Here is a 16329-nt window from a genome sequence, read left to right as displayed (position 1 = left end):
CAAAAGATGGATGGATGAATGAATGGACAAACAAACAGACACGTAGATAAATGGATGGATGAAAGGGTGGATGGATGGATGGATGGATGGATGAACAAACAAACAGACAAGAAGATGGATGGATAGAGGTTAGTTTCATAATGCTATCTATCTATCTATCTATCTATCTATCTATCTATCATTATTTCTAGACAGACAGACAGACAGACAGACAGACAGACAGACAGACAGACAGACAGACAGACAGACAGACAGACAGACAGACAGACAGACAGACAGACAGACAGACAGACAGACAGACAGATAGATAGATAGATAGATAGATAGATAGATAGATAGATAGATAGATAGATAGATAGATAGATAGATAGATAGATAGATAGATAGATAGACTCTCTCTGATTATGCTCAATTTTCTGCCTGAATCGATGAGTGCCGCTGACTCAGCTGTGCAGAAAGGAAAGGCGGAAGAGAATGAGGGAGAAATAGAGAGAGTGAGAGAAAGAGAGAGAGAGATAGATAGAGAGAGCGTGAGAGAGAGAGAGAGAGAGAGAGGGGCTGAAAATATTAAACCCTCTCAGGCTGAACCTAGGGGCATTGCTCACTGATGCATGCAGTCTTATTAAATATTCATACCGCTGCACTAAAACCTGCACATACAGAGAAACAGAGAGATGGTGTGTGCAGGATGGAAGGGGAGAGGAACATGTGCGAATGAAGAGCTCCTTGTGATGAGCTAAAATAAGCTACAGCGCCTGATTCAGAATGCTCTATAACCCTCTCATGAGCTCTCGGCCTGTCTCTCTGCCAGCATCCCCAGTTATAGTGAATAAAGCATTTTATGGGTCCAATAAATCTCAGGCACTTCTTAATAAAAAAGCACACCTTTGGGGTCAATAGAAAGACAACCTAATTTCATGGCAGTATTATGATCAATAATGTTGAATGACAGAAGTGTCATATTATTCACAATTGCAATGCAGGAAATATTTACCATATTTTGCAGGTTAATTTATTTACAGAAACATACTTAGTTGGCACTTTATTAGGTATCACCAATTAATTAGCTTTTAGCATAAATATCTAATCATACAATCATGTTGCAGCAGCTCAATGCAATTAGACATGTATATGTGGTCAAGATGAAGTTCTGGTTGTGGAAACCATAACTTTCCATAATAGCTTTTAAAAGGTAAAGTTATTATATATAAACATAGTTAATATGTAATAGCATTTCCCAGCAGGCACTTTATTGTCAAAAAAGAAAATCAATTTGATGTCAATTGATTACCTTGAAAACAACATCAAATTGACATAAAAACAATTAGATGTTAATTTGATGTAGCTTTGACATCAAGGTAGGATCCAAAGTCTAGGGTAAAATTTTAAACTCAATATTGAAGCTTTGAGATTAATAAAACTTTACTTATAATACTTCTTGTGTCTTTATTTTTGGTGGTCAAAAGAGCATCAACGTCTAGATGTCAAATAGACAAACTGATTAGTATTTTTGACTTGTTTTCGATGTATTGCTTTGAAATGGAAAACAGACATTGATGTACCAATTGGACTCTGGATCTCAGAAGTTTGCAACTGTGTACCATTTAGAGAATTTTTTTTAATTATATAAGAACAATACCACGTTGCTGAATTTGATACAATTGCTTTTCAATTGATTTATACTTTATTTGCCGTTTTTTTATTTTATTATTTTTTGTATTATTACATTTTATATTATTTTAGTATTTTTTAATCTATTATTATAATTTATTTATTGGTAAATTAAGTTTATGTTTTATTTATTTTTGTTATAAAATAATATATATATACGACGGACGGACGGACGGACGGACGGACAGACAGATAGATAGATATACAACCAAAAATATTGTTTATCATACTACAGGAATAAGAAAGACTAAATTTAAAACAGGAATAACAGCGCAATCTGTGCATTACAATAATTCATTTATCTACTTTCCTTGGCGATGACATAATGGTGACGAATTTATTTTTAGCTGCTTAAATAAAAATGGTGGTTTTGAATGAAGATAAGAGTTTAATCAAAGGTTTACGAGAACTGAAAACCTTGTCCATGCACTGCCCGAACTGCTGAAATTATCCCCACTGTCGAAGATATGGTACTGAGCCAAGAAGACGCACCATGCACCCATCGCACTGTCCGACAGATTGCACGGGAGTCTGGTAATTAATGACTCCAATATGTAGACTTTGCTTAGTTTCTGTGTGTGCTAATTTAGTTTGCAAGTAATTAATATTGAAGCGTTCTGTCAATATTTGGGTTATCATTGTTTAACAGGATAATGCAGTGATATAAATCAGGATAACATATACATATCTGATCATTTCATTCAAGAAATAAGATTTTATATATATATATATATATATATATATATATATATATATATATATATATATATATATATATATATATATATATATATATATATATATGAATATAAGAGGAATAAAGAAAGCACACACAAATTTAGATTTTGAAGAAAATAAGTTATGTGCTAAACTTGTTTAGAAATAAAGAAAGAATTATTTATTATGGTGAAACTAAAATACATGTTAATAATATTTAAACACCTTTATTTAGCTAATTTTATATTATATCTGAATGTGATGTGTGTTTTTTGGACCTACTGCAACTTATGATCAATTGAGACTAAAGGTACCTTTAGCACATTCAACATCAAATCATTGAGTCAACATTTAATAATCCTAAAAATTAATTAAACTGTGACATACCGGTCTGACTTCTCCATTGGTGTTTGTATACTGTCTTGCGAGCCCAAAATCTAGCATATAACATTTCCGGAATGTTGAAGGCAGCCTTCCCATGGCAAAATTTGACTGGAAAGAAAATCCATACATCATTAATAAATGAAACCATTTCTCAAAACCAAATGACACTGACATGTTATTATTCTCCATGTATTACAATTTCAAGCATTACAGCTATTAGACATTACCGGTTTGATGTCTCGATGGAGAAAGCCAACGGAGTGAATGGCTTCTATGGATTCGAGGATCTGTTTTCCCAAGCGGAGGGTTGTGCTCATGGTAAAGGTGCCGCGAGGCTGACTTCGCCTGAGATCTGCCAGGTTTCTGCCCTGAGAATGATAATAAAGTGTAAGTGAATCCCCACACATTCCTCAAAAAATAGTCACAAAAATAGCGTGTGATGAAGATCTACTGTACTATGAAATGTTGTGCATGGTTCTGTTTTAAAGATTATTTGTTTACGTTGCTCTGCATGAGCTGATGTGTCCATTTAAATAACATTTAGTATTGTTACGGTATAGTATGATGTTATGTTATAGTATTGTTATAGTATAGTAGCTTCTGTATTGTTTACCTGCAGCTGCATGACGACATAGTTGAATTTATCGTTTCGCCCACAGCCTATGAACTTACATACGTGGTTTTTACCTGAAAGAAGGAAATAGTATTAACGTGGGTCATTTATGAAAATATAAGGATAGCAATCCTGATTGATTTAAAAAGCCAATAACTATATTGACTCAAATACACCAGAATGTGTCAGGTAGTGTTGCTGTTACCTATGTAAAATTATTTGCTGATATAAATACAACCAACAATAAATGATTAATTATATATAAATAAAATATATATTAAATATAAATATAAATTAATAACAATAAATAAAATATATAATTTTCTGTTGTTGACTAACTGAACTAAATTACACTAGAGCTCTAAATTGACTAAAATCCAAATTAAACAGAAATATTCTCTAAATGGAAACGATAAAAGCAAAAACAAAAAAATACATAAAAATGTAAAATAAACTAAAAATGTAAACTATAAGAAGAGTTCATGTAAAATATGACTACTTAATAAATAATATTAAAACAACACTGGTGTCAATGAGTAATATTTTAATAACTGTATATTTTGTAATCTTTGAATTAATACTGTGTAACATAAATTTTGCATTTTGTTTGGTAAAAAAAACAATTCCCATCAAATATGCTGAAATAATAAATAAAGTGTATTTATAAACTAATTTTGAGAGTTTCAAATCAAATCAAATGATTCCTAAGTCATTATAAATAATCTGTCTTCATTCCACAACCATCTTTGTCTAAAAAAAGAAACCCCCCTTCCTCCCCTTCTCCTCCCCCCTTTACCTAGATTGGGCGGCACGGCAGCTCAGTGGTTAGCACTGTTTGCCCACAGCAAGAACACCACCACCTCTGGTCCTTGGCGGGCCAGTTGGCGTTTCTGTATGAAATTTGTATGTTCTTCCCGTGTCCATGTTCCCCCTGGTTCCCCGGTTTCGTCCCACCATCCAAAGACATTCGTCATATGTAAACTGACTAAGCCAAATAGGCACCATATTCTAGCTCCCAGCATCAGTATTTCCTTCTCAAAGCCAGGCACGTGCACACATAGGGCTCAACCTGTGCAGTGCACATGCCCTTTTTAGTCTTGGATAGAAAGTGCCTTCCAAAATGATCAAAAGTGCCCCCGCGACGCGGCACACCCTTGGTCCCGCCCTTCAGTAGGCGCGCGACAACACCACTCTTGAGTACGCGCGCGACAACCTTTCAATTTCCCCAGCTGTATGTAGCTCATTGGTTGTCATTTTCTATGCATCTGTCCTCATTATAGTTAGATGGGCTTCATGTTTACTTGTATTGTTTTTTTTTTAGCTTTCTGATGACTAACGTTTGAAGTGAATCATCAGAATGTGTGTGTGTTGGCCTTGTATGATCTGTAGAAAGCTTCACATGTTCGCAGTCACGTAGGCTGTGTTATTGCCGCTTCACTCACACTGCTAAATATACAATGTGCCACACACACACAGTCCACTCCGATGTGAGAGACTTTACAGCTTAAATACATCAGTCATGATGATGTTAAATTTTTGCAGTACAAAATCATACTAATGTGGCCAACATACATCTTCAACTATTAAGCTGCTAAAAGATGACAGGGCTTTTCTTTCTTCACAAATAAATCAGTATGATAAGAAAAAAGGTACATTTTGTAATTGTGGTTAAAAATGGAGACTACTGTTTAGTTAATACAGAGGGTACGGAAAGTATTCAGATAGGAAAAGAATCAGATAGGGTAGGAAAGTATACAGAAAGGATTCAGCATACCTCCTTAAGTTTGCTCAGACATGCATTCTGAGTTGTAAGGAGTTATACAGATTGGCTTTCATTTTCAAGTCCAATCAGTAAAATCAAACTTAGCTAAACTCAAATGAAGGTGTAGAACCATTTCAAACTGCGCTCACACTAAAGTTTGAGCATGCGAAATTCTGTTGTACAGCGCAGCAGAAAGGGGCGGGATTAAACAAGAAAAAAGCGAGCGATTGGTGCATATTTAAAATTTTTGTCCAGAGAGGTCATGTTTTGATCTTCACTTGGTTTCACGCAGTCATGTGATGCAAATTTCAGAGGCTAGAGTTCACCAAGCTTGAACTTTCCAACGCAGCGAATTGCGAAACTTGTTGCACGAGCTTGTGTTTCCCGTCTGACGCATTCGCGTGTGTATGAATGAAAGTCTATGGGGAGAAAAGTGCAGCTCAGCTTCAAGGATGATCAGAAGAAACTAACAGCACCTGAATTAAATATATGAGTGTCACAGCAAAGGGTCTGAATACTTAGGACCATGTGATATTTCAGTTTATTTTTTTTAAAGAATCTGCAAATATGTCAACAATTCTGTCTTTTTCTGTCAGTATGGGGTGCTGTGTGTACATTAATGAGGGACAAAAATGAACTTCAATGATTCAATATAACCTGGGGTTTTTAATGACCACAGAGAGTCGGGACCTCGCTTTACGTTTCATCCGAAAGAAGGCGCTCACAGAGCAGTATAGTACCCATCAATATACTAGGGTGTTAAGATCCACACAGATCTCATAAATACAGTAAGTGCATTGATAGTGGTAATCATCTTTGCAATAAATAAATTAGAATATGACATTTTTAGATAAAAAAAAACATGAATTAATAAAACATATCTAAAATATCACTGCACACGACAAATGACAGGCAACAGACTGGAAGTCATTCATTTCCAGTGAAGAGTAGTCAGGGAGCTGCGACAACTCAGATCTGATTTGAGCTGCGGGTCCGTTGAAATATTTGAACTCCTGCAACTAGACCAGATGTGAGGTTTTCCAGTGTTTCCAAGCAGATCCGTGTGCACGAGATGAGATATATTGTTTTTTTTTTCATAATTTTTGGAATCAGAAAAAAATTTATATTAAAAACCATTTCTATTCGTAAATGAGTAATAAAGCGGTCTATGAGTTTGTAGTATTCATTCATTCTACCATGGTGAATGAACAGAGAATAATGGCTCTTGCTTTTGCAGTCCTTTATTTCAGACACCGCTACAATCCAGCTTCTCTCCCATGGTGCACCGTGTCCGTGTCCGAATGTCGTGTGCAGTGGAAAGGTGGCTTTATATACAAAATACATTTATAATTATTTTGCTTTCATGGCATACATTTCCAGCATCAAATAATATTTTACTTCAATCGTATTTTTGGAAACTATGCTCCACTTTTTTCCCCGATCTAGATTCGATCAAGAAGAGAAAATGTCAATTTAAAAATAATAAATACAAAACTCTTTAAAATTCGAATCTTCCATGATGTTATAAATGTTTTGACTGCCACTTCTGACCTATAAATGTAGCTTTAAAATGTGTTTGACAGTGTCCAAGTAGAGCATATTTCAAATTTCCTCAAAACTACAACACCAAAATCCTACTTCTAGTAATTCAAGAGCTACAACATGACATCAATGACCCTGTGCAGTTCAGTGGAGATCTCGCCTTCAGTCTTGTCAATGTCAAAGTGATGTTGATACAGTAGCAATAATACCAAGCCCTAATGATGAGCACGTCTTACCCTGCAGTTTCTTCAAAACTGCTACCTCCATCTTCAGGACTTGTTTGGGCTGTTGCGCTGACTCCACTTTTAACGCCACATTCTCTCGAGTCAGCAGGTCCAGCGCCTCGTAGATTTCCCCAAACCCTCCTCCTCCGATCTTCTTCAGCTACAGATCAAAAACAAACACAACACAACGCTTTTTCAGCTTTCTGTATTGTATCTGGCATTGTTTCTCCCAATGCAAGAGCTGTCAGTGTTTGAGGACTTTATAAATATGCATGCAACATCTTTTAGAAGCAGCGTTTGGAAAGCTTCAAAGAGCTCTTCAAAAACGTTTGCATTTCAATGGCATTCCTGTATTTTATTCTCTTGAGATATTGATTTTGAAGTCAGGCTTACAGTACAACAACAGGCTCAACACATAATGCTGTAATGTAAACGCTTCTACATCTCCATGCTATTGCAGATGTGAAAAACCCTTGTTTTATTGATTTACGTCTAGCAATATCGCTCCCGACTCCCGAGTGAGCACGCGTATGTATGTGTGTGAACGAGACAGCGTGATGCTCTCGTCCAAAATTAAACCAGTTACCGACCGCTTAGCGCTTTATTCGGAAATATGCAGACCTCTACACTGAACTGAACTTCAACTCTGAAAATTGGACTGACAGTTTTAGTTTACTAGAACTTCCATGTTAAGCTGCTTTGACACAATCTACATTGTAAAAGAGCTATAGAAATGGAGATGAATTGAATTCATATAATATATATATATAGACAATGAGCATATAAACCCTAATCCAGTCTTATAAACTCCATGATGTAGAATTATTTTTTGAGGTGGTTCAAAAACATAACAGATGCATGCATGAAGAGACTTATTAACGATCTCATTTCTCAATAATTTCAGTGTTGTAAATTAAAACAATTACGTTAAAGGTGACTTATTATGCCCCTTTTTACAAGATGTAAAGTAATATTTGGATATCCCTAGAGTGAGTGTGTATGTGAAATTTCAACTCAAAATACCTCACAAACTGTTTGTTAACTCTTTGAAACTGCCACTTTTTAGGCTTTGATCCTAATTGTGCCGTTTTGATGACTGTCGGTTAAAAATTCAAATGAACTGTAACAATGACAAGTAAAATCAAGTATGTTTAAGCATTTTGTCCTTTTTATGGTCATATCCTATTCTGTTTTTAGCTAATTTACATAGCTTTGTTAGGTTTTGTGTTTGTATTTCAGTTTACTTGCACCAGAGTTTGTTTGGAAGATTTGAGACCTATCTTTTCAGTGCCCTCGGACCATCTTTTTCTTTAAGAGTTTGCTTTAATCAAACTAAACCTGCCAAATGTGAACATATCAGTGAGACAGTAAGTCAGCTTTGCATAAATTAGTTGCAAGCTTCATATCCGCACAAAATAAAGTAATGAATTTCCATAAGACAAAGAAGAAAGCAAAGCCGAGATCTTTTGATTTCTAGTGACTCGTGAGTCATCCTGCTTATCTGATGGTCAGGAGTGTCACTTGTTTTGTTCTCTCGTGATTCTCAAAGCCATTTACTCAGACTGAAATTGAGCAGTGATGTGAGAGGATATTCTTCCCCCTTGTACTGGGAATATTTCAGGAATTTTATCTTAGTGATGGCTTTCAACAAGACAGTCTCAGCGATTGAGGTCAAAAGAGCGATTAGCTTTACTGTTATATAATCAACTCAGAGCACCGGAGAAAAGATTTGAGGCTTAAACACATGTATATTTTAGATATTGTATATTTACCCATGTAGTTTTCTTGTAGGAAGCCCATATATTATTTTACTGAAATGTTTGGTAATGTTTAACTTGAAGGGGTGTTCATAAAACTATCATGACATTCGCTCAGTTATATGACTTTAAATGCAACGGGTTTTTTTGTTGTTTTTTTTTTAGATATCTTTGTTATGACAACTTGACATTACTAAGACAACATAACTTGTCATAAACCTGTCATAAACATGATGATTGTTATTAGACCATTTATTCATTAATTTTCTTTTCAGCTTAGTCCCTTTATTAATCTGGGGTCGCCACAGCGGAATGAACTGCTAACCAGCATTTGTTTTATGCAGTAAATGCCCTTCCAGCTGCAACCTATCACTGGGAAACACCCATACACTCTCATTCACACACATACACTACGAACAATCTGGATTACCCAATTCATTTTTAGCACATGTCTTTGGACCTGTGAGGGAAACTGAAGCACCTGGAGGAAACCCACGCAAACACAGGAAGAACATGCAAACTCCACACAGAAATGGCAATTGACCTAGCCGAGGCTCGAACCAGCAACCTTCTTGCTGTGAGGTGAAAGTGCTACCCACCGTTATTAGGCCAATATAACGTTTTTAAGTGAAACTAATTTAATTTGTCACTTAATTTTCTCATTAAAAGTGCATTTACTGTGTCATTATATGCATGTGAATCTCATGGTAAATCACCAAGGACATTTTAATGACAAATTCGTGTCATACCACTGTAGTTCAAGGAAAGAAAATATTAATGACATTGTTATAAAATTAATGACACAATTATCATGACAATCATATTAATGACAGATCTATGACAAGCTATGTTGTCTTGGTAATCTCAAGTTGTCATAACATTTTAAACAATTTCACTGTTGCACTTAATGACAGTTGCCATAAGCATGCATAGAAGCTCCTTCAAACTCATGACGTGTGTTTTATGAACACCCCAACAAAGGTAATTTTTTTAGTTTGCATAAATAATAAGACTTTTATTATAATAATTTAATATATATTTTTAAATGGCTGGATAATATTATTTAAAAAAAAAATATATATATATATTTTTGTAATTTGAAGCAGAATTTTTATTATCTTTACTTCATTTTTCACAGTCACATGATCTTATAGTACAAAATTGAATTCAAGATGCAGATTTGCTGCATGAGAAAGAATGTTTTTATTATCTTTTGCAGAACAGTATATAGTAGAAGCCATAATTAACAATTAACAAACAAAAATAGCTCAGTGGTAGCTTAATTAATGTGCCGGTGGTCTTTGGGTAAGGGGTTCATCAGAATAAACAGCAAAAATAAGTTTAAAGCACTCAAAAAATGTGGAAAACATATTAAAAACCCTTTATTGACATGGCTATTCCTTCAAACTGCCACATTTTTAAACGCCTTAGACTTATTTTTGCTGTTTATTAAGAATTAGAAAACTTTGATGTTTATTTTAATACATTAATTTAATATATATTTCATGAAGTATTAAATTATTCAATTGTAGAGCAATAATAATAACAAGCTAATTCATTCTTGGTTAGTAACTAATCAAACAAGCAAAATAATCATACCCTTCATTGAAGTGTACTGAGTGATTTGTATTTCACTCTTTATCTTACAGCATTACGTCTATGTGTCTTATTGTGTTTAAAATGTCCTGTGAAGATATTCTGAATAATACCTACCACTTTCCATCGATCTTTGACCATGCAATGAGGGGGCAGAATGTCCTGCTGCTCTGCAGTGCCGTTCATGTTGGCGTTGTCCTGCAGAGCTGGCGCTAGGCACTGCAACCCTGAGAGCACTCTGGCAGCGCCCAGCTTAAATGAGCCATTTATCTGTGAAAAACCACCAAAATCTGTTAGATTACTTAGTCATCAATATCGCCTTCTTACTGCTCTGCTATTGGTCAGTTGAGCTGGCTTCTACATGCAACAGCCAATCAAACTTCAACAAACCATAACATTCCAAAGATGATGGTTATCTTTGGAATGGTTGATTAAGAACATTAATTATTTACTGATACATATTCAAGAGGTGAAATGCTGGCATAAATTCAGCTCTAAGTGTTGTAGTGTTACTACGCAGTTAGCAGACAAAAAAAAGTCTAGTAGGCACATCTTTTGACCCACATACTTCCTGACCCAAATACCTGCGAAAACAAAATAGCCACAAACGGTGGAGGAAAAGTCTTGAAAACACGTGAATGAAAAAGACACCGCACTAGCCCAAATAAACAAACACTTAGGATTTCACCACATGCTATATAAGCCAAGTAGCCTAAGAAGCGTACGAAGAGGAAATACTGAAAACAGTTCCATAAAGTGTGCTGGGCATTTTTAATGAGTCTTAAAAAGCTGTTATGAAAGCATCTAAAATATTCATTAGCGACCTTAACATTAGCATTTATTAAAATGAAACATTTTGCTTATTTCCCTACAGCAATAGAATTCAAATCCCATGTTAGGCAAAAATGGAATACTTATTTAAAGAGGTGGTCCAGAGTGTATTTTAAGACTTGGTTGTTTATAAGATGCAAAGCAATGTGTGCTCATGCTACATTTGTAAAAAAAAAAAAATCCTGTTATTTTTTCCATATATTTTACTTTGATTATATACAGCTATAAGGCTGCCCTCAAGAGACTCTGATTGATCAGCTAACATAATGTGCTGTGATATGCGGATCGGCTCTACATCTCCAGAAAAAGCATCACGCCCCTACAAGCAATACTATCAATCAGAGTAGCTGTAAGCCGTATCAATTTGTGCATGAATCAGACAGAAAATGACAGAGGACACAGCTGAACCTCATGCTTGCTCTCTAAAATAACATGTGACAAGTGTCTTTCACATATATTTGGGTTATAAGCATGTGTAAGTAATATAAACCGTTTACATATCTTTTGCGAGTTCATTTTTGGAGATGTAAAACATAGTGAAAGGGGACGCATAGAGAGACACTGCAGTGCTGGTGAAGATTGTGGGTGTTTACAGCGGTTTGACAGATAAATATGAATTTGTCGCTAAATTGTTAGTGGTGCCAAACAGCATTTCTCATTGTTTACATAGTTTTTTATGTCCTTGCTACAACATACCATTAACACTAGACACTAAATTTTAACAAATAAAAACAATTGTATTTTGTGGCTCAAAATCCACAGATTTGTCTATCATGGTTGGAGCTGCTCCTTCTTTGAGTAGTTTTAACCGAATCCAGCACTGAACTGGGAGAGATTCTGGAAGCTCTCCTTTGTCAAATGTTAGCTATATATATATATATATATATATATATATATATATATATATATATATATATATATATATATATATATATATATATATATATATTTTTTTTTTTTTTTTTTTTTTTTTTTTTTATAATTCTCTGGAACATAATTAAAATTAAATTGTAAGCACTTCTCTCTTTGTGTCATGTCCTTTGGAAACCCAAATACAGAACCAGAACAAGCTCTGTGGAAATAGCAGCGTTTGGACTGGATTGAAGTTTGAGCGCATTACATTCCAATGTTGTTTATGTTCACTTATCTGCATTACACATGAACTAAAGTTTAAAATATGATATCGTAGTGGACCAACCCTTTAAACTAAAATTGTGGCTGAAATTGGATAAGAAAATTTAAAACGTCAAAGCATAAATCACTGATTACTTAGCAAACTTACTTTAGGGGTAAAGCAACTAAATATTTTAAAAAGAGTTATAGTTTGCAGATATGACTCAAAAAACATATATAAACTATTAATAAAGAACCATTCTGCTTATTAATTACCAGCCCAACATAAAAACAGCCAGCATCAGTCATATAAGAACAATACTGGTTGAGCCAGATGAAAAACATGTACCCTAAACATCTACAGTATTATCACACACACAAAAAAAACTTAATACAGGAAAGAAACCTTACTCCAAGGCCCAATTTTGAAGTCACCTTCTATTAAACTAGGGTGCAACTAAGAAAGATGCATATTAGAACCCAATAACATGCTTTTTGGCATGCAGCACCATTGTTCTGTTGGTTAAACATGCAGGGCCCAGCTCGGCTCAGATTCAGTAGCTCAATCGCTAACTCATGCCCAGCCCAGCATCCGTCCAGAACTGCAGTCTCTAGTGCAGCATCTTAGAGAAGTGCTCAACGGACAATCTAGGAACAAACTGCACTATGACATCAGGTAGACAAAGTTCAGCCAAGAAGAGTGACAGAGCGTAATATTGCCAACTCATGTGCCAAGTTACTGACACCTGCACTGACGCACCCTTGAACAAGGAGATTTGAGGAAAACAACTGGAAGATGAAGGTCTGAATGGTATACAGGCAGTGACAGGGATGAATGATGTTGTTTACAGAAAATATAAAAGACTGAAGTCTCGTTTAATCCGAATTCACATGAGTTGGCAAAAGAATGTGAGCAGTGAAGAGTTTAATCACTATGTGTTGGTTTCTGAACACTGAGATACAACTGAAGTTCATTAAAGCTAGCATTTCCACACCCTGCAGTGGCCGGTTTATCAGTGGCCTCTTTATTCTGGCTGCAGTATATTGTTGTGATTATAGAGTAACAGCCATTAAAGGAGCATGAAGCGTTTTTGTTCATTGTGCTTCAATTTTCCACACTTTGGTTCCGGAAGTGTTTTTCCATTCATTTATATTTTTCAATAGGGATTTTTAACATGCTGATTTGAAAGAATAATAAAATGTGAAACATACCAAGCAGCTGTGAGGTGAATCACAACAACAGACCAAAAAGAGGTTCAAGATTGTGGTAAACCGTCAATTTAATCCAAAAATGAAGGTTTTGTCATTTACTTATCATTTACTCGTTAAAACATTACAATGTCTAAACATTGATCTTCAAACATTGTTTACAGCATTTAATTTTGGACACCAAAGCTTATGATTGCTTGCTTGATGAGTGAGAACCAATAAGGATTGTTCTTGCTGGTCACATGGTAGCTTGTTTGCTTCTGCATGTCAAGAAGGAATGGCTGAGCTTCGTTTTAGGGGGAATCTCCTCATCCACCACCAGTGTGCAGCATCCACCTGGATGACACAATGGCAGCCATATTGCACCAGACCGCACACCCACCAGCTGATTGGTGAAGAGGAGACTGAGTGATGAAGTCAATTATGATATGGAGATGATTAGGAGGCTATTATGAACAGAGGTCAGTGGGCAATCTTGGCCAGGATGCCAGGGTTAAACCTCTACTCTTTTTTAAAGGACATCCTGGGATTTTTTACTTTTCCATGTCGTCTCCCATCCAGGTACTGACCTGCTTAGCTTCAGTGGGCGACCATATGAAAGTTGCAGAGAGCTAGCTGCCAGCTATGACTTCCTCTAAATTTCTGGTGTTAATTTCGCTGATCTCAATGTGAGTATATTTGAATCATGAAATCAAATGACTAATGAATGGATCTTGTCAAGACCCAAAACTTTAAAGGTAAATTTTGGAGGTATCCAAAGTATCCATCATTTTGGGTAAACAGACTTTCAATTTATAGAAAGTGAGTTAAAGAATGTCAGTAGCCTAAACTCTCATATAATTTTCATTTTGGGAGTGAACTAACCCTTTAAATATTTTAATGAAGAAAGAACTACAATCCCATAAAGCATTGTGAATACCATATTAATGAAACGGGTTGAGAATAGAGCTGGGCCGATAAAATGGTATCAATATTAAAAAAAAAACAAAACACCATTGTCAATAATAATGAAAAAAGTTCGATATGAAGTTTCAGTATAAAGCACTATAGTTTATTCTCTTCATAAATACAAACTAGTATTGGAACCGCATTAATGGTTTTGTTCGTTTGTCATCCTCTGAGAAAACCATTGATGGTCGCCTAGTTATGAGAGAAGCCAGAGTAGAGCGAGCAAAACGCCCATTGAAAAAAGTGAAAGAACCCGAATCCATACGATCACACTTTTCACATGCTTTTAGATGCAACATGTGGTTGGGTTTCATCACCTCAGGTCAAAATAACAACAAGCGCAAAAACGAGTGCTGTGACAAGCAGCAGTGATAAGATGGTTTCTTTTCATGTGCATCCCAGCCACCAGCACCCCATCTGAAAGATTTTTTAGCTTAGGGGTAATACAATCATTCAACTTCATAATTTGTAATTTTGCAATATGAATTTGAATAATGATGCCTGGCTCCTTTCCTTTAAAGCTCAGACTTGATGATCAAAAATTGTTTTGTCAATAGTTTGCTTTGATCGTTCAGCGTTTACAATTTATCATTGCACACATGAGTCTCTTTAACACTTATGTTTATTTTATTATAAGACATAAGAGACAAGATAAATAACTTTTTTTTTTGTTTGACTATTAAAACTATTTGTTGAGTAATGTTTGTAAATTAAAATAAAGTAAATTAAAAAATCATAATATACCTAAATGGATTGTAAAAATATTCAATAATTATTGATACCAAATGATAATAAACATTATATTGTAATAATTATTTTTCCTGTATCGCCCAGCCCTAGTTAAGAGCATAGAGAGACTCACTTAATTACAACACATGCAATGCTTCAAGGGAGTGCAGGAGTTATAAAGAGCTCCATTAGCGCAATTTGCTTTTGATGGTCTGATTTCTGGATGTCTTTGCAAAATCATGGGTAATTATTAAAAAATAATAATAAATTAATTAATAACAGGAATTTATAAAAAAAACTGTATATCACTGATTAGCAATCTCACAGCTCACAGTGTGCTTGTCTTTAAAGGTTTTGAAGTTTAAAAAAAATCAATTTCCCTATGGAAAAAAATGTGATATATACTTCCAAAACCCAACTGCTGTGTTCTGTTGTGACCATATTTGAAGATTTTCTCTTTGTAACCAGGAGTGTTAAAAGTTCTGCCAATGTGTGGAAATGCTAATGCTTTATTCCCATTATAAACTGAATCCACTTTAACCCAAAGGACAGACGGATATCCTTGATATTATCTATATTAGCTACTATCTACCCTCTCCCTTTAGAGCGACTAACTAACAAGCAGGTTCAAAACAGTCTTTCGGTGTTGTTTGCGCAGTGCTAAAACAGCTAAAGCATTCAATCGCGCAGTTTGTATTTTCCCGCATTTTTTTCTTAGTTTTGTTCCAGGGGACCCATGGGATATGAGGTTACGGTGAGTGAAAAGCAGAGGGGGTTTCATTCAGGTCACCTCAATTAACAATCATTAAAATTCCTTTGAATCCCAGGGAAGGGAAGCATCAACAGCCATTTTGTGATCAAACTCTGAAAAGTGAAGTGCAGCCACATTTCCAGGAAGGGAGAGGGAGGGGAACTATGAAGGATGGTGTAACTCTCTCACCATTTTCACAAATCTCTTCAAAACCCTTACGTCTTTGACAAAAATCCTGCTACTGACCAATTTAGTCGACGCCAAAACCCTCCTTTGCCAGCCTACAAGCCAGAAAAAACAAGAGAAGAGATGGATTATACTTAACAAGCAATTGAGCTGAGACAGCGCTTCATATGACGGCTGTTTTGTTTTCCTTCTCTGCGCTAGTTATCAGGGATTTGGCACAGTGGTCAGTACAGTAGCGGCCGATGATATGATTTCAGACCATCAGCAGTTCCTCTTTTGACTATTATGACACTCAC

At 35.4% G+C, this 16329-nt stretch overlaps 1 protein-coding gene across 6 annotated transcripts in view; it reads right to left on the bottom strand.

The window, feature by feature from the left end:
• The window catches only part of ttbk1a (tau tubulin kinase 1a), a 64699-nt gene that overhangs the window by 45248 nt on the left and 3122 nt on the right, over nt 1–16329 (bottom strand). For 4 of the 6 annotated variants that reach the window (XM_087273906.1, XM_087273910.1, XM_087273907.1 and 1 more), the window contains exons 2-6: nt 10384–10536; nt 6926–7073; nt 3386–3459; nt 3000–3140; nt 2776–2880 (exon numbers count right to left, since the gene is read on the bottom strand). In XM_087273906.1, the coding sequence (XP_087130032.1) occupies nt 2776–2880; nt 3000–3140; nt 3386–3459; nt 6926–7073; nt 10384–10452 (537 nt within the window). In that variant the 5' untranslated portion in view covers nt 10453–10536. Of the gene's footprint in view, nt 1–2775; nt 2881–2999; nt 3141–3385; nt 3460–6925; nt 7074–10383; nt 10537–16036; nt 16129–16329 lie in introns of all 6 variants that reach the window. The other 2 variants (XM_087273905.1, XM_087273909.1) reach the window with 1 other exon arrangement.

The sequence above is a fragment of the Danio rerio genome, chromosome 11 (genome assembly GCF_052040795.2).
Source record: "Danio rerio strain M-AB ecotype USA chromosome 11, GRCz13ab, whole genome shotgun sequence".
NCBI lineage: Eukaryota > Metazoa > Chordata > Actinopteri > Cypriniformes > Danionidae > Danio > Danio rerio.
Note: the sequence above shows the minus strand (reverse complement) of the source record. Positions and strands in the feature narration are given on the sequence as shown.